Source organism: Erithacus rubecula (assembly GCF_903797595.1).
Source record: "Erithacus rubecula genome assembly, chromosome: 5".
NCBI classification, from domain to species: domain Eukaryota; kingdom Metazoa; phylum Chordata; class Aves; order Passeriformes; family Muscicapidae; genus Erithacus; species Erithacus rubecula.
In genome coordinates this window covers 5219958-5241767 of record NC_136687.1, presented here as the reverse complement: position 1 = coordinate 5241767, position 21810 = coordinate 5219958, and the positions used below count along the sequence as shown (strand labels likewise).

At 38.6% G+C, this 21810-nt stretch overlaps 1 protein-coding gene across 24 annotated transcripts in view; it reads left to right on the top strand.

Moving 5' to 3' along the window:
• The window catches only part of CTBP1 (C-terminal binding protein 1), a 230912-nt gene extending 209886 nt beyond the window's left edge, over positions 1-21026 (top strand). For 13 of the 24 annotated variants that reach the window (XM_079306593.1, XM_079306594.1, XM_079306598.1 and 10 more), the window contains 5 exons: positions 4536-4750; positions 8644-8774; positions 10906-11033; positions 14246-14363; positions 19558-21026. In XM_079306593.1, coding sequence (XP_079162719.1) covers positions 4536-4750; positions 8644-8774; positions 10906-11033; positions 14246-14363; positions 19558-19744 — 779 coding nt within the window. In that variant the 3' untranslated portion in view covers positions 19745-21026. The remainder of the gene's footprint in view (positions 1-4535; positions 4751-8643; positions 8775-10905; positions 11034-14245; positions 14364-19557) is intronic. The other 11 variants (XM_079306604.1, XM_079306602.1, XM_079306611.1 and 8 more) reach the window with 1 other exon arrangement.
• Positions 21027-21810: the final 784 nt, after the last annotated feature.

The window sequence follows — 21810 nt, the reverse complement described above, 5'->3', positions numbered from 1 at the left end:
TTAGAAAGAAAAAGTCTTTAATCATTGACTTTCTTAAGTGAATTTCACTGATTTTGTTCTCAATGACTGAAAAGTATAGAGGAACAAATGGATAATCAGATTGCCAGTATGTGTATAAAGCTTTACAAAATGCTGGATTTTGGTTTTAGTTTTAAAAAGCAAGCCTTTTGTGTGAATGTTATACTAAAAAGGCTAATAAAATCTGATTTTTAAGGGCACACATCTGTTGCAGTTATTGACTGGTCACTATCTCTAGCCTCTTGTTCCTATATATTTTCTACTGTAGAATATTCACAATTTCACAGAATACTAAGTTGTAATGTCACTTTTGAAAACTTCCACTCTTCCTTCTTGTGTGTGCATGTGAATAGGCACAACAGTTTGATTTTTAACTCCCATGAATCTGTATGCTAATGAAGAGTGAAAATGTAGACTTAGAAGATTTATCAGAATTTCTGTGTGAGCACTTCAGGCACTTAGGCTGTGATATGCACCCTGTTCTCCTTCAGATCACTGCAAGAGGCTGCCTGTCTCAAGTTTCAGACTCAAATATGTATTTGCTACCAAAGACTGTTGTCCTTAGGTTGTGTTTCTTCACTAGTAGCCTCTCCCCACATCTGGAGTTTTGCCTCAGTTTGTTATTTAGACATGTCAGTGTCAGAAGTGATTATCCACCCAGATGCTATGAATTGAATGCATTACACACAAAATAAACAGTTTTCATCATCTGTTGCCAAGCCCTTTGCTCTGTTTCTGTGCAGCCCTGTCTCAGTTTCTGTCCTTTGTCGTTAACGTGTGTCTGAGATCATCTCCTCTCAACCACAACTATGTTTCTCTATTCTGGTCTTAAAACTTGTGGTCTCTTCAGCAGTGGGTTGCTTAAATTTATCACTGCTGCTGCAACAGCTAACTGCAGACCTTCTTAACATCTGCTCCTGGGCTTTTCTCTTTGCCAAAGAGAAACACCCTAGCTCTTGCCTATCTCTGCTAGGGAATGACTGTGTCTCCAAAGTTTCAGCTACTCACTTCCTTATCCACTGATCTAGCCAAGTTTCGTGACTCACTTGCCTTCTTTCCATCACCCACTCTCTTTCCCTCCTCTCATGCATATTCCTGCTTTGACACTTGGTCTGTCCTGCTTAATCCTATTACTCTGTGTTCCTCCTTTAAAGTTAACCCAGTCTCTCATCCTCTGCTTGTATTGAGCTTGAAGATAAGCAGGGACTCAACAGCATAATTCCTCCTTCATGTGCTTGTTGGATCCCATCCGTCATTGTTGTGTTGTTTGGTTAGCCCCTGAGCTCCTTAGGGCACAGCCTCTGCCTCTTTCTGTCTTTGTGAAGCATCTGATTCTTTCAGCCTTACATAAATAATAATATCACATCATTTAACAGCTGTCTTTGTCACTTTTAATCTTTATTACTATCCAGTGTCCTATATTTTAGGTGATGCATCACAAGTGTGGATAATAAGCTCCCTGTATTAAAAACAAACAACAAAACAACCTTTTCACCTTATATTTAGAAGTGTAGGGGTTTGTAGGGTTTTTTTAAGGAGGAATATTTATGAGAAGCAGCATGTAAGTACTGTAAGCATGTAAGAATGAATAGACATCTGGCTCTGGTTCTGCTCTAATGATAATTTTACAGCACTGAAGTCACACTCCCTTTCCCTTCCTTCTCAGTGAGAAATACTGATGACTAATGACTAATGCATTTCCTCACCCAAGAAAGGTGAAATTCTTCTAAATAAATTTGTCTCCACATCACAGTGAATGTCATCACTCTGTTTGTCTTTCCTCACCTGCTCTATTCTCTCAACAGTCCCACTGCCCTACTTAGATGCTTGGCCCAATTACTAACCTGTATTATAAGACTGTAAGGGTTAAGAGTTGGGTGGTATTACTCTGCAATAAATGATCTTCTCTTAGCAGTCCTGCTGGTGCTCTTAATGTGCTCAGCAGGAAATGTAAAAAAACAGCAGCACTCTCCACATTTCAGAGTTCACCAAGGAGGAAAAATTACCCATATTCTTTCTCCATTGCTGTTGCACAGGCAGGGAAGAGCTGCTAAGTGAAAGCACTTTTTCTTCCATGGAAGTCTTCAGGCCAGTTATAATCATAATTTCCATGGTATCAAGGTCATTTTTGTAATACCAGCATAGGATGAGTGTGCATTGCCCAAGGACTGAGCAGGGGTCCTTGACCTGCAGCTGTTGTACTATCACACTCAGATCAGGTCATTGTCAGGGTCAAGGTCAGACACACCTAGAAATTGGGACACTTGGGTTGGGATGAGTTGGGAGACTTGTGAGGGAGTGATAGGATGAGGCTGTAGCAGGAGACTTGGGTATTGTGAGTCTCCTTCTGAAATTATGAATGGATCTTGCTGGAGCATAGATTTCTTTGTAAATATGATTTTGTTGCTATCTACTTTCTTTGCAATTGTATGCAGCATTGACTTTCTTCATTCTTTTCACACTACTGACCAAGAAATTAATTTTAAGGTTTTGAGCTTAAAGTTTTACCCTCCCTGGAAGCAACCATGAATATTCATATAACAATTTGATATGCTCTTAACACAGAGTTGTCCCAAAGGTGGGATGCTTTGAGTGCTGTATTGTCCTCAGTGTGTTGAGGTAGGTTTTGAACTACCCCTCATGATGGAGAGTCTTACATAATAGAAGCTTTTCAGGAAAGGAAAAAAGGTCATAATTTTGTGGTTGTTCTTTATGTCAGATGGTAATTTAAAAAGAAATTGGCAAATTCCTTGTGTCCAGCTGTGTACTTGTTTAATGACCAAGACTAAACACGGATCATCAATTGCAGAAGAGTTTTATCTGTAAAATATTTGTAATAGGATAATTCTGGTTAGAAACAGAGATGTGATTCCCAAGTGCTTCTGAAGAAAACTTTTGTGCCCATTGAAGAAGGTTTTGGTTTATTAGCCTGGGTGGGGTGAACTAAGAATGTAGCTTTGACTGGAGAGGCTGTTGTAAGAGATTTTGCTGTTGTGGATCCCTTCAGGTATTCGTGTTGTATAGAGTGTAAAAAAAAAGAACAGAAGACTGTGTTGCATGTGAAAATGAATGGAGCTGGAGTAACAGTTATATGCTTTGTTAAAAAAAAAAAAAAAAGTGTTTACAGTTGTGTGACTGATTCCTTGAGCTGTGAACATGCCAAAATTTGAAAACAATACAGTGTTTGTATTAAAAATTTTCTAATTCAAATTTATAAAAACAGCTTGGAAAGCAAATAACATGCATGCAAGTGTTGAAATGAAAGATTTTTGAGGAGTATTCTAACCTGGTGTCCCCAAAGAAAAGCAGACGGCCCCTGTCAGATTGATATACTGTTTAATATTCCAAGCACATCTGTCACTAAGCACTGCAGAATTGCTGTGTTCACATTAAGTGATCAGCAAAAAAACCTTTCTTCCCGTGGCTTCTGAATTTTATTCAAAGAGAAACTGAAAAGCAGAAGGAAATCCCTTCAAGCACAATTGGAAAGAGATGGGATTTCCCTGGGTTGATTTGATGCTTTTTTGAACAAACTTAGACTTACAAAGGAAAACTCGTTGACTTTTTTTTTTTTTTTTTAATTAGGCATTTTTATTATGGTGTGTCAAAGGATGCTTTTGAAGCATCTTTATCCAACATTTATAGTTCTCTAATGTGAATATCTGGTCTGTAAACTTCTAACTTGAAAAGTGTGTTAGTTCTCACTCTTCAAAATGCCTGTAACTCATTAGATGTGGGGTTTTTCCCTCTGTGTTTTACTGGTAGTGTGTCAAAGGGAAGTACATGTGGTAGGAGTCATGCCCATACAGCACTTTTGGGCACAGCTCTGAAATATGAAAATGAGGAAAGTAAAACAAAAAAGCAAAGTTCAGTGTGAATTCCAAGTGGGGCTGCACTCTTCTTAATTAGGTGCCATATGATGTGCCGTGTTTATTTATAGTTCAGGTAGCTGAATAAAACCTACTTTAAAGCCTTAGATGACAGGATTCTTGTAGGCATTTTAATGCTGGAGGGATGTTACTCAAAATGAAAGAAAATACCAGAAAGGAGATTCTGTGTATTGAGAATGGTTGCACTTCAGATTAAACAAATTATCTGTCATTGCATCCATTTTTGAGGATTAATTTTATAGCTTTTTATTAAAGCCAGCTGGTTTGACATGGGTAAGGATAAGCCCTTGGCAGGATGTGTTGTTTTGCCATAAACAGGCCCAGCAGGCAAGCCTTGCGTTACACAGATTATTGCAGATTACGTGACATCTTCTGGCATTTCACATATCTGGTGACAAAAGGTGCAAACCTCCTGCTTTGTTTCAAGGCAGTGTGAAGCAGTCCAGATGTAGCATTCCTGATCTCAGTGATGATCCCCAGTGGGCTGGGAGGTGCCTCTGATTTCTGCCCTTGCAGTTGCTGTACAAAGCCTGACGGTTTGATACGAGCGTTGCCATTAGGAAGGAGGAGGCCACTTTACCCCAGCTGCTTCACATCTGCTCTCATGGCGTGTTTCTCTTGTTCCAGGGCGTGTTGGGCAAGCAGTAGCACTACGTGCCAAAGCCTTTGGCTTCAGTGTGATTTTCTATGACCCATACCTCTCGGATGGCATGGAGCGTGCTCTGGGACTGCAGCGGGTGAGCACTTTGCAGGACCTGCTGTTCCACAGTGACTGTGTTACCCTGCACTGCAACTTGAATGAACACAATCACCATCTTATTAATGACTTCACCATAAAGCAGGTAATGATCTCTGGGGGTGTCCTCCACACCAGTGCTGGTTGCCAAATCTGTATAGTATTTACTTCTGTAAATAGTCAGATTCTTATTGATAGAAATCTTTATCTTCTACTGCTCTAAGATCAAACAGGTCTATAATTGATTAGGAACTAGCTGGTTGTTTATGTATTATTGCTTTTACTGTATTTTTGCCTCATTAACAATGCATTTGTGGAAATTATTTGCTCTTTTTAATATCACTCAGATTTAATGAAGTGGCATTGATGTAAAAGCACTTTTTCCATGTCTTGTAGTAGCTTCTTCCTTTTCGTGTGTATTTTCAGGTAGCAATTCTGCCTTTCACTGTTGTCCCTCAGTTTGAGTTCCCTCGATGCAATTTAAAGATTATGACTAAATGGCTCCCCCCTGTGCTCAGTCCAAGTGCTCGCAGAGCACTTGAAGGATGAAGCTCATTTACAGCATTGCATTACTGGGAAAAACAGTGTTTCTTGGAGTTAGTACTAACTTCTCCCTAACGTTGTTGGTAATGCGAAAAAAATTAAAAAATTTCAAAATTTGAGTGTAGTAACTGTTCCACTATTGACAAATTTGGTGATAGAAGACAGACTGAATGAAAAAGTTTGACTCTAACTTTAGTGTAGGTAACAGCCAGAGTAAAACATTGAGACATAAGAATGGAAGCAATGTACAGGAAAGAAACTCTTAAGATAATAGTTGATTTGGCTATTCTTTATATATATATGTATGTATATATAGTGGTTGGTATATTATATGGTGTATATTGGTTGGTATATTATTGGTATATATTGTATTATATATTGGTAACAATGACAGCAGCACTCTTTTGCAGTAAAATCATTTATTGTCTTCTGAGAAATAGTTTACCTACTACTCTTTAACTTTAGAACTGGAGAACTTACTGAACATGTTCCACAGTCATGTAGGATCATGGCAGAAAACTGACAATGCAACTCACTTCTTGATTTGAGAGTTTAGGGATTTTGCAAATCCATCGCAACGTAAAATCAGGATTTGGGATTTAAAACTCTAAAACATTAAGAAGCTTAAAATGAAACCAAAGAGACCAGAGCTCTATCACACTGCCTTGAATATTGTCTTTTGTTGTATGGCTGGGTACATTCAGTGGTTATCACATGGTGAGATGTCTTCAAACAGACATCTAGATCCAAAAAGCATCACACTGAATTCTGTGGGACCACTGAGCCTTGGTCACTTTATTATACAGTAGTTGTGAAACTGGGGCCAGTTTACCACAGGAAGTTTTTGAGTGGAGGCAGAGAAATGTGTTGAGCTTTGGAGAAGGCAGAGTGCATTAATCAGAGAAACAAACAAAGGAAAATATGTTAAAACTGAGTAATACCATCTGAGATTAAATGCCTGTAATAAACTCTGCACTGGAAAGTATCTTGTAAGCATTTATCTTCCTATTTGTTATCCTTCATGATCAAAGCAAGGATTAATTAAAGTGTTAGATGGTAATTCTTGCTTTGGGTAGGAGTTTGGGTGAAGCAGTCTGGATAGTAAAGTGGATGTGAAACCCATGAAATTGTAACCCCTCTGACTGCTTAGTTTGTGTAGAGGGTATTCTGATTTAGGCTGACAGATGTTGGAGTTGGCCTAGAATTTCTAGAGAGCATTGCATACCATTTTTGTCCAATATTGCATACTCATGTAATAACCAGTTTTTAAACAAATTACAGAGAAGTATGGTGCATCTCATTTCACTCAAGTCTCACTGAATTTTGTTGAGTCTGAAATGACAAAAACTTAAAATGCCTTTGAAAATTTGGTGTCTTCCTCCTAAGTAACTTTTCTAGTGAAATAATCATGATTCTGTATAGCTATCCTGCTTGTCCTTGTAGTCCCAGAGTAGCTCAGAGAAGTGTTTCAATGAACTTCTGGTATTCATGTACTTTTTTTGAGGTCATCTTTAGTTATACAGATTTGAGAAAAAAGTGCAGTTTGAATGCAATACTTTTACAAAGCAGCTCTGCAGGTTTAGTGTAGGTGAATTTAACAGACGTCAGCAGTTCCAGCTGTGAAGCTCTTTCAAGCTTCCACCCATTGTTAAGGATCATCTCCAGCTGCATCCACCCTGGCAGTTTATCATGAGTCACATAATTCATTCCCTCTAGAATGCATTTATGCAGACATGTTCTGTTTGATTTGAACGTGTCTTAGTGCTAGTCCTGGAGTTTTGTAAGTAGTCCTAAGATGAATACTCAAGCAAGGCTGTTGGATAGATTGGACAGAAGATTTTAGTAGGGTTCACTTTAAATAAAATTTTCATGTCCTTTAGAGGGCCCTGTAAATACATCAAGCTGTACTTACAACTCAAATTAGCAGTTTGCACAGAGATGGGAAGAGATGAGCTTCCAGGTGTGTCTGCATAGCTGTGAGTGGCTTTTGGGTGAGCCCACCTGTGCTGGTTTTGGTTGAGTTCCTGCAACTGACCCAAGAACTGGAGCTGCAGCGATTGTTCCCATAAGGAATCTCTTCTTAGCTTAAGATCTTGCTCCAGTTCCTTTCTGTTCTGATCCCCAAGTTAATTGCATAAAGCTGAGAGAAGCATCCTTTAGTTCTGCTCCTGTAAGTGGAGTTTGGTTTTGCTGTATGGACCAATGGATCGTTCTCCTGTAGTCCCAGGAGTCTGAAAATGGGGAGAGGCAAGGCCACCTTAAACTTAGAGTTGGCCAGTAAAATGTGGTGGGTTTTTTTCTTTATAACACACTGCAAGCATGTGCATATTAATATTCCCTATGACCTCATTAAAAAAAACAAAACAAAACTGACTTATTCAAACCTCCTTGTTGTTGATGAATTTGGCATTTTGAATCAGTACTTGAGTCTAAGGATCCATTTACCTAAGGTTTAGTTTGATGTGAAGGTTTCATGAAGTTGAGTTGGTGTCAAAATGTTGGGGTTTGCTTATTTTTATGGTGAGAGAGAGACAGAGTCAGTACAAAATGAGATTTTCATTATTCATCTTCCACGGTTCCTGCTCTTCATGTGCTTTCCATCATGCACAGAGGTGTTTGAGACATCTGTCAAAGATGAAATACCAGGGTGGCTGGAAGCAGAATGTTGTAATTTATGTTTATTTCAGTACCATTTCTCTTATTTAAACCACCACTTTGTTTTCAAGTTGTGGATATATTATGGTGTAAATTCTTGTAGTTCTCCCCACACTGATTGTATTGTCATCTACAATGCTAATCTGCACAATGCACAGCACAGCTTCTCTCCTGGGCACACAGCGTTCTCAACCAAATTCATTTTCATGCCTTTTAATTGAATAATAGAAGAATTCTTTAGACCTTTATTTGAAAAGTCTCACAGGGGAGGAGGAGGCTGAAGTAACAAAAATAAATAATGCATACATCTACTTGTGTTTTGGCAACTAAAGGGAAAAGTGTTTGAAAATCCAAAAGCATTGATTTTTCTGAAAAATTCATGTAGGCTTTTATTTGTGTGAGAGTCGAAAGCCACAAAATATGAATTTGTTTAAGAATGTGCTGTAGTTTCTGTCTCATGCAATTTCACAGTGAAATAAAAAGGCATAAAATGATCTGTCACTTTCATATGCACAGTTGTATCTTTTGATCATGTTACTGCACAATATCTGAAACAACGTTTCTATTAAAAGACACTACTGACAAGAAACAAAAGGTTATTAAGTGCTGTGAAATAGCATTTCTGTTAGAAGCATCACATTTGGTGGGACTTTCCAATGGAAAGGGAAGACAACTGTTACAGTTTAAACCAGCTGAATAGTCTTTGATGTAATGGATGCTTCTTTTGAGTAAAAAATAATGCCACAACGATTTTATTTCATTTATTTTTATTTCATCATTCTTGTTTTTAACTTTCCCTAGATGAGACAAGGGGCTTTCCTGGTCAACACAGCTCGAGGTGGGTTAGTAGACGAAAAAGCACTTGCACAGGCCCTGAAGGAAGGAAGGATACGAGGGGCAGCCTTAGATGTACATGAGTCAGAACCATTCAGGTGCTTTTCCTTTTCTTTTCTTTTTATTTTGTTCACTTTCTTATTTTTAAGTCTTAGTGCATGATACAATCAACAGCAACGAGTAAATTGAGTTTTTCCGTTCATTTGGTAGCTAAATACTCCTTAGCAAAGCAACATGAATCTGTGCAGCACTGGACTAATGCAAATGTAGATGGAGTTTGTATATGTGGTTAGAAGTGAAAAAAGTGACATCCAAGGTTTAATTCCTTAAAAAGAAAAGAAAAAAAAACAACCAAACATTGGTTTTATTTAGTAGAAATAGCAGGAACTGAGTTCAAATCCTGGCCGTGGCTTTGGCCATGGCTTTGAGGGGAGTGCAGCTTTGCCACTGATGCAGCTCTGGAGGCAACTGATGTTTGAGCAGAGTCTTTCAAAGGCAAAGATGTGAGATGTGGTGTGAGAAGTAACTGCTTTATGACACCTTTCTAAAGGAAAAGACATTTGTCCAGATTGCTTCTGCAGGAAAGCAATAAGTGTGTAAGAGGTTGCCAAAGAAAAAAAAAAAGTTCAGGAAGGCTGTCAGAGTGAAGGTTTTGTTTTGTTTTACCCTTTATAAGGGGAGTAGTAACTCTACTGTCAGTAGCAGGGCTGGTAAAACAAGCCTGAGTTTTTGAATGACTGACAAGTCCAGTATTTCAGGCAGAAATGTACCACTCCCCTAAATGGCATTGGCATTGAGATATCAGCACTCCTAATCAAAATGAGCCTATTTCATATGTCCTTGAGTCTTGAGAATAGACTGCTGTGACTTAGTCCTTGCATGTGACAAGCCTTTTTCAGGCTGGGCAGGGAAAAATGTTATTTTTAACTGGAACAATCCACATAAGTTTTTGAAGAAGAACAGATTCAGGGCAGGTTGTAAAGATTGGAGAGAGGACAGTATCTCTCATTCCAGCTTGAGGGACAAATAGAACATCTGAAAAATAGAATAATATCCTTTTAGTCAGAGTTTTTATATATACTGAGGCAAGATGCCACATCCCAAATATTGAATTTTATTTATGCACATCCTGGATTCATTTACTCCTAAATGTAGTCATTACAATGCAGTAGTGCTGTGCAAAGCCAGAGTGTAGCAGCTCAAGGGACTTGCAGCTACACACATTCTTCCCAGTTCCTATCTGGGGTCTGCACAAGCAGCCCTAGGAAGCCCCATTTACTGCATGGAGATGCCATGTGCAGAGATTCAGTTGCAGGATTACAGCCACAGTTTCCTTTGGCTTCAGTGCTGCATGTCCATCTGATCACAGCATGCAACTCTGTCTTCAAGAGTTTTTCCAGATATTTTGATGTTTATTGAGCTACAGATGAATTCTATTATTTTATGAATTATGAGCTACTCTGAAAGCACGCTTTTGTCTCTAAAATATTTGCTCTCCTGTTACAGTTGACTGCAAGATTATTAAAACAGGAAATAAATAGGAGGAGCAAGTTTCCATTATTTTGAGTTTCTCTACTTTGTATCTGTGATAAGATTTTTACACAGATTCATTGCTTTCCCTGAAAAATAATCCATAAATTTCCTTCTTTCTGTGGAGTTTCTGTAAAGGAATAGGAAAGAAAAAAATAGTTAAAAAAGAAAAAAGAAAATAACCCCTGAATTTTCCAAAAGGCATTGAGGCTGCTGATGGACATACATCTGATTTGAAAATAATTGTAAGATTTTTTTTCTTTAAATGATTAGATGTCATAGTGACAGAAAGAGCTTTGTTGGTTAATGCAATAAAAGTAAAATTGTGATGAACTGGACAAATGGAATGGCATCCTAAATTAATTTGGGTTTTCCTTTATGCATTTCTGCCCCAGAACTGGAGTGGCAGTGGCTGTAGTTACAATAAGTGCATTGGACAGAAGCTAATGTTGCTGCTATACTTAAATTCCACCCTTTGAATCTGTAAAAAGTGATTGTTGCTTATTTATACCCTGAATAGTACATTAGATTAACAGACAGAATTATAAACAAATGCAGTAAAGAACAGAAATGCAATTCTTTTGTGTTGTAGAAATGAATCTGTGTATGTACAAATCAATCTGGATTCCCCACCTTGCTTTCCCTTTGCCCCCCAATATTTTTTTTTGTCATTTGATCTTGTTTTAAATTTCCATTTAGCTTTAGTCAGGGGCCCTTGAAGGATGCACCAAACCTGATCTGTACCCCACATGCAGCCTGGTATAGTGAACAAGCCTCAATTGAGATGCGGGAGGAAGCAGCACGAGAGATCCGAAGGGCCATCACAGGTACTGGCTCACATTGTTACCAGCTCCTTCACTGTGTAGTTCTTTTGAAGAAACCTGTTTCTTCTGTCTTAAAAGATGCTGAAAAGAAGCAGCCTTGGGTTTTGTTTCTAATATTTGGAAGGCAGAAATCAGCAAATGTCTGCTAACTCTGTTGTCAGAATTGGAAGAAGTCATTTTGGAGGTTCTTTGCAAATACAAAGGGAAGGCAGACATTGTAAAATAACTACTTTTTTAATGTAAAGGAAATATTTATATGTGAAAAATCATCTGCTTTTTTCTTTGTTCCATATAACTATTACCCATTTGATGGGTTTTACTGCAAGTCCTCCTGGTATTTCTGGTATCTTTCTTAGCTTTTCCTAGATGCCCCCTTATACTTCTTATCAGCAGTTCTCTACATAAAGTTTTCAGTATTTTGTTGGGAGGTTATTCTATTTTAGATGTTCCCCTCTTTGAAGCCTTGCTAAAGAAGTCTGGCATTTTAAAGGGCAGAGTGTCTTTGTTATATAACTGCCATGTAATTGTAAACTGCTCACATAAGAGAAAACAGCTACATCTCAAACATGCACTGCTAATAAATAAAATGAGAGGACTGAGCCATTTGGCATGGGTTTGAATCCCTTGTAGCCTAAAATAAAAGGAAGGATTTTCATACTGGAAAATGATTCATTAAGCACTAATGTTTTCTCTTTAGTTGGACTTTGCTGTGTCCCCCTTGGCGATATTGTCTGAATGCTCTGCAGACATGCAGGGCCATCTGTGTCACCTTGAGAGTAGTTCAGTGCCAACACATTGCTCTGTTACACAAAAAGCACTGGCAGTAGCTTTCCCTCTGGCTTGCACCTAGAGAGGCATGGCAATTTAGTTTCATTTATAGCCTGTGCAGAAAGATGATTTTCTTCTGGATGCTAATTAAAGGCACCTCTTAAACTCCTGATCTGAATTGTCCTTTACTGGACAATTTCACTCTGTTTTAGAGGTGACCTGAAGAGCCTGACCATCCATCCCTCTGCTGGCATTGGTCCTTGTGGCTGCACTCCAGAGCTCCAGTGGTACATTTGTTTGTTAGGGTGTTCACTAACTGCTGCCTGCTCCCAGATAGCTCTGGGAGAGATGGCACAAACCAGCATCCCATACCTGCATGGGGGAGATTGATAGCAAATCAACATTAATAGGCTATGGTCTGAAAACTAAAGAAGAGCCAGCTACCCAGAGCTAGTTTTATGTTAAATTTGTGCAGTAGCCCAAGCATATGTGCCCAGGAAGGCAGACTTACAGTTCCTTCAAGTGTGTGATGGTGCTCTCAGTGATCTGGATCATTGATTTGTATCGAAGCTGTCAGCACTTCAGTGTTTGCATATGGTTTTTAGTATGATCAAACTGAGACCAGCATTAAGGAGGTGAGAATGACATTGAATTGCAGTGAAACAAATGTAGGAAAGATACAGGAAATGTGGGATAAAGCTGGATATATGAAAACCATAGGGGAGCACAAAGAAGAGAGGGTGTAGAGAGGGAGAATAATTGGAAAAAGGTGTGAAATGTAGGAATGAAGGCTATGACTACCATCTGACAATAAAAATGTTAAGTGTTTCTGCTGTTGCTTAAAAGTCAGTGATGTTGTGATGTGTAAAGTAGAAATAATCAGCAGAGATTAAGTACCCTGAAATGTATTTTTAAACTTGAAAGCATTCCAAGTATGAAATAAAAGAGGACCACTGGAATGGAAATAAGAGGAAGGCAAGCATGGAAACTGAAAAGATCATTAGAAGTTTAAAATTAAAAAATAAATACTGGGTTTTGAGGGGAGACTAGACTTCATTTTGCCTTAGCAAAATAAAGAATAAGGGAGGCAGGGAGGAAGACAGGATTGAGAAAGATAAACATCAGAAGAAGAAAGATTCTTTTCAAGTTTGTGGACATTTCTGGCAGAAGTTTAGATGAATCTATATTTCAGCTACATTTTGAAGATGATTTCTAGACGATTGGAATTCACCTATAACAGGGCATGTACCTCACCTTGTTCAGTCCTGAGCTAAAAGCTCTTTCAGCTTGTGCACAGAAGATGTGACAGGTTCAGGGCCATCAGCTGAAGTCATGGAGTAACACCTGTTTGATGGTATCCATTGCACAAGAAGCAGTTTTGTGAAAAGGCTTTATAGCCCCATTGTGGCCCTGCTGATAGATAAAAAGAACAGGCAAAGATAGTGAAGTCAAATTTTCAGTAGGAAGCTGGAGATAAAAGGCTGATTTCTTTTATGATGGAGCATGGTCAGTTTTTGAAAGGGTTTCTGGGATACCACTGCCAGCAGTGGCAAGGGTGGACTCAAAATCATCTTTTTGTGTCTCTGTGTGCAAATAGTCTGTAAGATTCAACTTCAGTGGAGACACATTAAAGCAGATGTCAGAAAAAAGCAAATGCTCCAATTGATCTTTCTCCTGTTAAAATAGGTGGAAATATTCCTATTGCTGTGAAGAAAATCTGCTTAAGTCATTTGTTGCAGGGTTGGAGATAGTTCTGCAGGAGACAGTCACAGGCTTGTCCAGCATGTGCTGAATTAGGTTGACGGATTTTTCCAGTCTTAAAACTTCAGTTGTACTTCAGAGGTTAAGGAAAAGTTTTGAAAAAATGAAGAAAGGAAATTAGGTGTATTTTCCTTTTATGTAGGAAAGAAAGGCATGCCTGAGGATTAATACATTGCAGTAAATAAAAGTAAATAAAAGTGAAGAGCAATTTAGATAAAGAAGGGAAAGATCAGGAGGACAGGGAATAAATGTTGGTTATATTTAGGTTTATAGCACAATTCCATTCAGAATTCTTTATTTCTCATAAAGTGTTTTTAATTGCTGTGACAGGTGGAAGGAAAAGGAGGAAAGTGATGTTAAGGTCAGAAAGCAGGAGGCTACATTACTGATTTTAATTGGTAGCTATGCTCTATATCCAAATTATAGCTTGGAAAAATGAATGTTATGGATTTTGGTTTTATGGAGACATTGTTTGCAAGAGATAGAAATGAAAGAGATGAAATCAAAAGTAACCATAAGGCCCAGACAAAAGGCTACAGCAGGGATCAGAAACAAGCTCTTAGTGCCATTTTATGTATTGACTTAAATGTGCAAATATTTATAAGTATTTTTAACATAGACTTGCTAAGAGTATAAAGCACACGATTTTTATACATTTTTATTTTTTCTTCCTTGCTTCATCCTAGGTCGTATTCCAGACAGTCTGAAAAACTGTGTTAACAAAGATCACTTGACTGCAGCTACACATTGGGCCAGCATGGACCCTGGAGTTGTTCATCCAGAGCTTAATGGTGCTGCATACAGGTAAGTGTGCTGCAGAGGTAGAAGAAATACCTCCATAATTCAGTGTAGGTATTCAAGAAAAGAAAAAAAACCTTCCTATTAATGATTGCTTTTGCATTACACATGGTTGTGTTCAGGAGGATAATCTTGTTTTGCTAGGTGATGACAATCATGCTGTGTCTAACTATGAATCTTTTGTTGTGTTAGTATGTGAGCAATATACATTTGTTTGTATATTCAAGTAAAACAGTTCTGCAATGAAAGTTTTATGTTCCTTTGCTGAAGGTAATGATGCAGCTGTAGGTTACAGAAAGACTTTCAGTAATAAACTTAAGTTGTTTTGTGGCCTCCAGACAGAAGAGAGAACTGATAACTCAGTGTTGAAAACAGTGGAACAGCCTGTGGTGATAATGAAAATGTTTAAAATAGCTTTTTCTAAATTATATGTTTAATTTTTAAGCAGAAACATTTGAGAGACTTGATCTATGTATTCTCAGTCAACTGTGAAAGCAGGTCTTAATAATTAATAGAAAGGGGCAATTTTTTACCTCTAATATGCACATTCCTTAGTTACTTTGTTTGCTTGAGAGTTTTTCTCTGTCCCTTTATCCCTAGGAGCTATTCTAGCAACAAATTCTTCCTAGTAGCCAGCTTCAGACAATTTTTATTTATGAAAAACACCTGCAGTTTTTGTATTTTCCAGTATGATATTTACACATAAGTGGGATTAAAGTGGCAGAAATCTACAAATGCCTGCTTCCCTCAATGCATTGAGGAAAGAGGCACTGCAGTCCTCTCACTACTTTGTCATACCTCATTATCTTAATCCTAATCTTTCCACTGTCCTTCCTTATGCATCTGCTCTACCTTTGTTCTTTAGGAGGTCTCCCCATAGTTTTTTAGAGGAAGGAATTCCTGATTTTGTGTTAGTCCACATGAGAAGTGAGCCAAAGTTATCCTGTCCCAATGATTGTAACAATCTCATTAGAAAGGGATGGAGGGGTGTCAGGGATGAATGTCACCACCCTCTGCCACAATCTCCTCATCAGAAGCCATAAGTGCACCAAGGGGAAAGGAATAACTTGGATTTGGTGATCATATCACTTAAAGATGTTCATTTCTGGAAGTATGCCCATAGCCTTAAATATCCAAGAAAGGTGTTTTTATTTGCTTAAATGAGAAGCTCAAGCACATGTTCTCCTCCACACAGCATCTGGTTTCATGGGCATCAGTTGGGAGTAGTGAGGGTATGGCTGAATGTAATTGGGGCTTAAAGGCAGGTGTTGCTGGACAGGAGGTAATAACTCCAACCCTGTCATGGCAGTTATGAGCAGGGGTCCATGCCCAAATAAAATGGAGCTTTTTGTTCTCATTTTGGGGGTCACAAGTCCAGCAGAAGCAGGCTTTGCAGCCAGAAATTAATTTTAACTTTGGAATGTTTGGGAGAGTTAATGATTTGCAAGGTAAAGACCATATGTATTCAATTTAGGCAGGATAAACAGAGAACTGAGTGGCTTTTTAAAACCTTGTTTCAGTCCATTTTTTTAATAAAGAAAATTTATTGTAAAATTCTGATTTAATTATTTTCAAATGCAAAATAAAACTAATTTAGGAATTTTGAGGCAGGAGTTAATAGTTATACAATAAATGTTAAAAGCTTTTTGGAGAGGCAATAGAATAGTGTTTGAATGTGGGTAAAGGCAGTTACTACTGTGTGAAGTGCAGAATATGCATCACTTGAAGCTCAGGTTTTATGAAGGAATTGGTTTCAATAGCAGTGTTTACTGACAGTGCTTAATTCCTGAATTAAGAACAGCATTTGAATTGATTGTTCAAACCAAATTTTTCTGTCTTCTCTTTGCAGTCCAAGATTATGTTGGGCTAAGTGAGTTCTGAAGTCTTTCACAGACAGTCTGATGTTTCAGATATGCTAATAACTGCATCATACTCATGTAATTGCATTAGAAGATAAGACCTGGGATAATAATTTGTATGTTAAAAAATGCAGATATCTCTTTTGGTGAACTAAAACTGACAAGGATGTTTTATTTTGGATATATACTTCAGTTGTATTTTGATGTAGGACAGAAATCTCAAATTATCAGATATTACCACAAGCCAAGAACATTGAGCATTAGTCAGCAGATTGTAATCTAGATCATCTGAATATCATCATATTCTGGGGAAAACAAAACCATTTACTGTGTGAAATGCAAGACACCCTGTCAACACTAAAGGTCATGCAAACAGGACCTATCCCATGAGTAAAGATCAACAGTGCTGCTGAGAAGGAATTATCAGTAGTGGTCTTGGTGAAGTAGCATAACATACCCTGGTCTTGTGTTACTGCCATGCATTTGTTACCAAGCTGCCTGTGAAACAGCCTCCTGCCATTTCCTGTGTCACAGAGCAGGCAGGCCTTAGGCACAGAGAAATTCAACAGCTAGGAGCAGTGATTGTACCATTTATAGACATTTCCACACATCTTCCTGCCTCTTAACAGGCAGAGGATAAGGCTGGATAAGGCTCTGAGCAACCTGGTCTAGTGAAAGGTGTCTTGCCCATGGCAGGGAGTTGGAACAAGATGATCTTTAAGGTCCCTTCCATCCCAAACTAGTCCATGATTCTGTGAATACCTGACTTGGATGAGAATAGCTGGATATTGGTAATTCAGGAGTTACTTCATGTCAAGGTACTTCACTGGTGATTTTCAGACTCAGTGCATGATAACAGAGCACACTTAAAAATTGAAGTTCTTTTAGGACACTCAGTTTCTTGAACAGAGCTTAACATAGTGAGTTCAGGGTGCTTCTGCAGTTCAAAAGACAGATGAGAGTAAAGTAGAAATTCAAGTTGTAATTAAGAGGGCTACAGTGTTTTTCCTCCTAAATTAAGATTATGTGGAGAAGGGGATGGAAGAGTATGAACTGACAGAAGAGGTATAACTGATTGCTCACTTCTGTTTCCACAAAAAATTAGTTCAGTGGACATTTTACCTGGAAAACATTTCACCTTACTGCTGCTAGAGAAGGAACATTAAAGAGAACTTCATGAAGTGAGGAAGAAGCTGTATCTGCTGGTTAAGAACAGAAAAAGTAGAAAGACTAGAAAAGCATTAAGTAGCAGCAGAAGGGAGAGTTATATAGAATGCAAGTGCTCATGGGTAGAGACCTGGTGTGTCCCTTCAGAGATGGGATTTGAGCAACACTGATTAAACTAAAAAGGAACAAAAATTTCTAAAAGAGGATTGCAAAGAAGGGTTAGGAGTTGCCAGGCAAATTACAGTTTCTGCGGAACAACATGGCATCTATATGTTGACTGTTGGAGTCAGAATAGAATTACAGCCATGCAGTTTGAAATGTTTAATGTGCTCATAAGGTGCTCCTGATTCAGCACTGTCCTCTCTCACAAGGGGAGGCTCAGGCTTTTCTTCCTGAGGAAAAAAACACAGTTCAGAAGTTGCTCTCTCCTTGATTTTTTTCCAGCTCTGGTGTGCTGGTACTCAGGGAATAGCTTGTTAGAAAGTAGAGATTGTGTGTTGACAACAGATGCAGTGTTGGACTTTTAAATGGAAATTTGTGTCATGTTGTGTGTCTTGCAAAGCACCTAGAATAACAGAAAAGCTGTTTCAAAATTAAATTTAGATAAAACAATACTGTGTGACAGTTTTCATAGGAGTTGAAGCAAATTTGATTAATAAGATTCAAATGGAGTTACTGAAACAAGCAACTAATTCCATTAGCAACTGCAAATTAATTCCAAGGAACCTCAGTGGAGAGGGAATTAGCATAGGAAGCCCTGTAAATATGTGTACAATAGGGAACAAAGTTATCTGGCCTGCAGGTGGTGTGATCAGGCACAGCCTCATTACCCATCCTGGGCTACAGTCAGTGTTGTGTGTAGGAGTCTTTCCCAGGATGACCAGACCAGTGTGGGGTGTCCCTGTTGTCCCTGTGCCATGTCCTGCTGAGCCCCTCTGGCTCTGTGTTTCCAAAAGCAGTTCCCATGATGTTTCTGTGGTGGAAGCAAAAAACAAGCCAGGGTGCTTGCATCCAGCTTTTTTCTCCTGAGTCTTGCCTAAGTTCTGCACTAATTTTCTGCCAGTTTGAAGGAACTTGGGATGAGCAACACAAACATGTATTGCCATGGAAAAGATGCAAAAATGGAGTGAAATTCCCTGATGCATTGAGCATTGAGCTCTGATGAGGAGAATAATGTGATACTTGAAAAAAGCTTGACTAGACAAGTGCCTTTTGTCCCATGTAGTTCTGGTAAATACGTGGGTAGCAAAAGCTGCAGTGAGTGGTAGTTTTGTGTGTTCAGGCTCTCAAATGGGTAATGCTTTTTCACCAAGATGCATGGGGTGGGCAGAGTACAGCAGGAGAGTGAGGGAAATGAGTGTGCAACTTTATGATGAGGAGTGGAGGCAAAGGGTGAGTCATAAATGGCCAGCGTGACATAACAAATAGATAGTGAGGTACTTGACTAAAAAAACCCCATATTTTTATTAAATCCTTGTGTCGCTGTTGCTTTTATACAGCATTGTGAAATACCAGTGTTCATCAATTACAGCTGAAGTTCGGGATTGGAACAGTAGATTTGCAAGATTTTTTTTAGCCTGGTAACATCAGAGCAATCATAAAATCAAGCTGAATCAGAGAGTGTTTCTTTTGTTGAATGCTTAAAATATTTAGGACTCAGTGTTTGTCCAGATAGAGTAAGAAATTTTTTAAATAATCCGTAAATTTTGTGTTTGCATTTCTTTTTCTTGCAGTCTGGCTAAAGCACTTGTCCTCTCTGTAACTGGTTCTCCTTCAGACAAGTGCAGCAGCAAGTTCACTGCAGAAAAGTGAAAGAGTTACTCAGGTGGAATAGGCTTGAGTTTGAGTGTGTGGGTGTGATGGCTTTTTGGGGGAGCTGTCAGGAAGCTGAGACAGCAAAGGTAGTGTAAAAAAATAGTTTTTCAAACCACAACGATGAAAATTTGAAATTCCTACATGAGAATGAAAGAGGGAAAAAAGGAAAAGTTGTAGAGAACATAGTGCACAGAACCAGCTGGAATTACTTCTTGTTGAGGTTATGCTTTGAGAGGAGCAAAACTTGAAGGTGGTTTCCTTTGCTATTAAATCTGAAGAAACAATCTGGCAAACTTCTGTGCCTCACTTGGTTAAAATCAGCTCCTGGTTTTCATGTCTGCTCTGTTTTCTCCTCCCAGCAGGTATCCCCCGGGCGTTGTGAGCGTGGCTTCCACCGGCATACCTGCAGCAGTAGAAGGAATAGTCCCCAACCCCATGTCTCTATCACACGGCCTCCCTGCTGTAGCCCACCCGCCCCATGCTCCTTCCCCAGGCCAAACTGTCAAACCAGAAGCTGATAGAGACCACCCGAGCGACCAATTGTAGCCAACAGCAGCATTCCCGGCTCGGCCATGCGAGCGCAGCGCGTGGGCAACACCGCACGGCAAAACCCTGGATTCTGATTCAAGGCAAAACCATGAACTTACAGGAGGAGACGATTATTGGTTTAGAAACTGGTCCAATATACAGTATAAAAGGAAAAGGTGGGAGACAAAAAGAAGATTTGGAAACATTTTTTTCCTCCGTATAAATTGTAGTTCGTCCCTGTCCAGTGGACTGATTCACTGTTTCTGTGTCCTATGGGTTCTTTGTTAAGCAAGAGAAGTTAGTAGTTAATTATATCATGAATGTACTTGTCTGTGTACAGTTTCTAGAACATTAAAAAGGGTTTGTTTGCTTAGCTGTCAACAAGGAAAAACATAAGGGAGGCATTCAACAAACCAGTTTTGAGATTAAAAATCCTTTCTTTTATATTTTCAAACATGCCCAAAAATGAGGCAGTTGGCAAACTTCTCAGGACAATGAATTTTTCCCATTTTTCTTTCTACGCCACACAGTGCATTGTTTTTTCTACCTGCTTGTCTTATTTTTTAGAATAATTTAGTAAACAAAGAAAAACAGTTTCTCCTAATTTTGGCATGAATTCCCTTATTTCAAAATGAAGACAACCTTGCAAAGAGATTTTGAGGAAAAAAAAAAAGAGGTTTTGTATAAACGAGCATTGTGCTTTTTGTCACCAGTTAAAGTATATATTATTGGTGGTATCTGGAAAAGGCACTAGACTACTGAAAAGTAGCAGCATTTCATTGCCTACATTGATTCCTTCCTGGTAATGTGGTAGGCTAGCAATATTTTTGGTTAAATTCATGTTTGTGACTGTAACCATTTGTATGAATTATTTTAAAGAAATAAAAATCCCAGACAAATATCATATGTGTAAAAATTTTTATTTCTAGTAACTGTTTATTCAACTTTTATTAGGTTTCTTAGCTGTAATTTTTAAACAGATGCTGTCAAGTATTTCATTTCTAGCTTTACTTTGCTCTCTGTTGTTTGTAATACTGTCTTGGAAGCTTGAAAAATAAAAAAAAAAAAAAAATTCTTTCCATACCATTTTTCCCTTTACATTTCGTAAATGTTGATCTTTTTTCCTGTGTTTCTAATGGAGTTTGAAATTAAGATGGATTTTGATTTGTACACCGGCATCATCAGCTACAATGTGGTAACAGCATTTATGCCACCACTGTGGGCAGAGCAGAGGAGGTACAACAGCAACACAACAACAGCAGTAATAATAATAATAAATGTCTTTTGCCGAAGTCCAACATGAGAAGTGTCCATTGTTTTATTTGTTTCTGTGATGATGGAAGGGTGCAGCAGGCTGTAATTGTATTTGCTGTATTGAAGGAGTTTGTTTCTTTGAGCACAGGCAGAAGTGTGTTCAAGGCAGGTTAATTTCCAGCTGGATGCTGTTCTGACCTTTCCTGAGCTCCTGGGTAAGACATCCTTCATCCCTGCAGCATTTGAAAAAAAGGACAAAAGTTTATCTCAGTCAGGAGGGAAATCCATGGTGGGCAAAAGTGAATGCTCCTTGGTGGTCTGTTGTCTCTTTATTCACTATTAGTCTGAGCAGGGCACCCACCTAAGGCTGGTGAGCTGGTTTTATGGAATCTCTGGAAAGTTCTGGCCCCTGTTCCTGCAAGTCTCCAGAGCAGCCTCCACCTCAGTTTGGGAAAGGGTAAGAGGCTGTAAATCACAAAACTCGGAAATTTATGGGTCTATGCAGGGAGCACTGTGTACAGTGAAATTTTGTCTCTGTGGAAGAGAGGAAGTTTTTTGCCTTGAACATTCAGAGCTAAAAGTGTCATCCATTACAATTTATTTTCTGGTAAAACTATTTCTGTTCCCTCTGTGAAGTAAAACAGAAAACAGCCCTAAAGCTGCAAGTTACCCAGCAAAGACACTGTTAAGAGCTTAGAGGCCAAAAACTTTCAAAACACCAAATGCAGTCTCCTGCTGTTGAAGTGGGATTTCATATTTCTTGGATAATTCATATTTTAAGATGCTACTTTATCAGGCTGAAGTTGCTTATTTAACATATGTAAAACAAA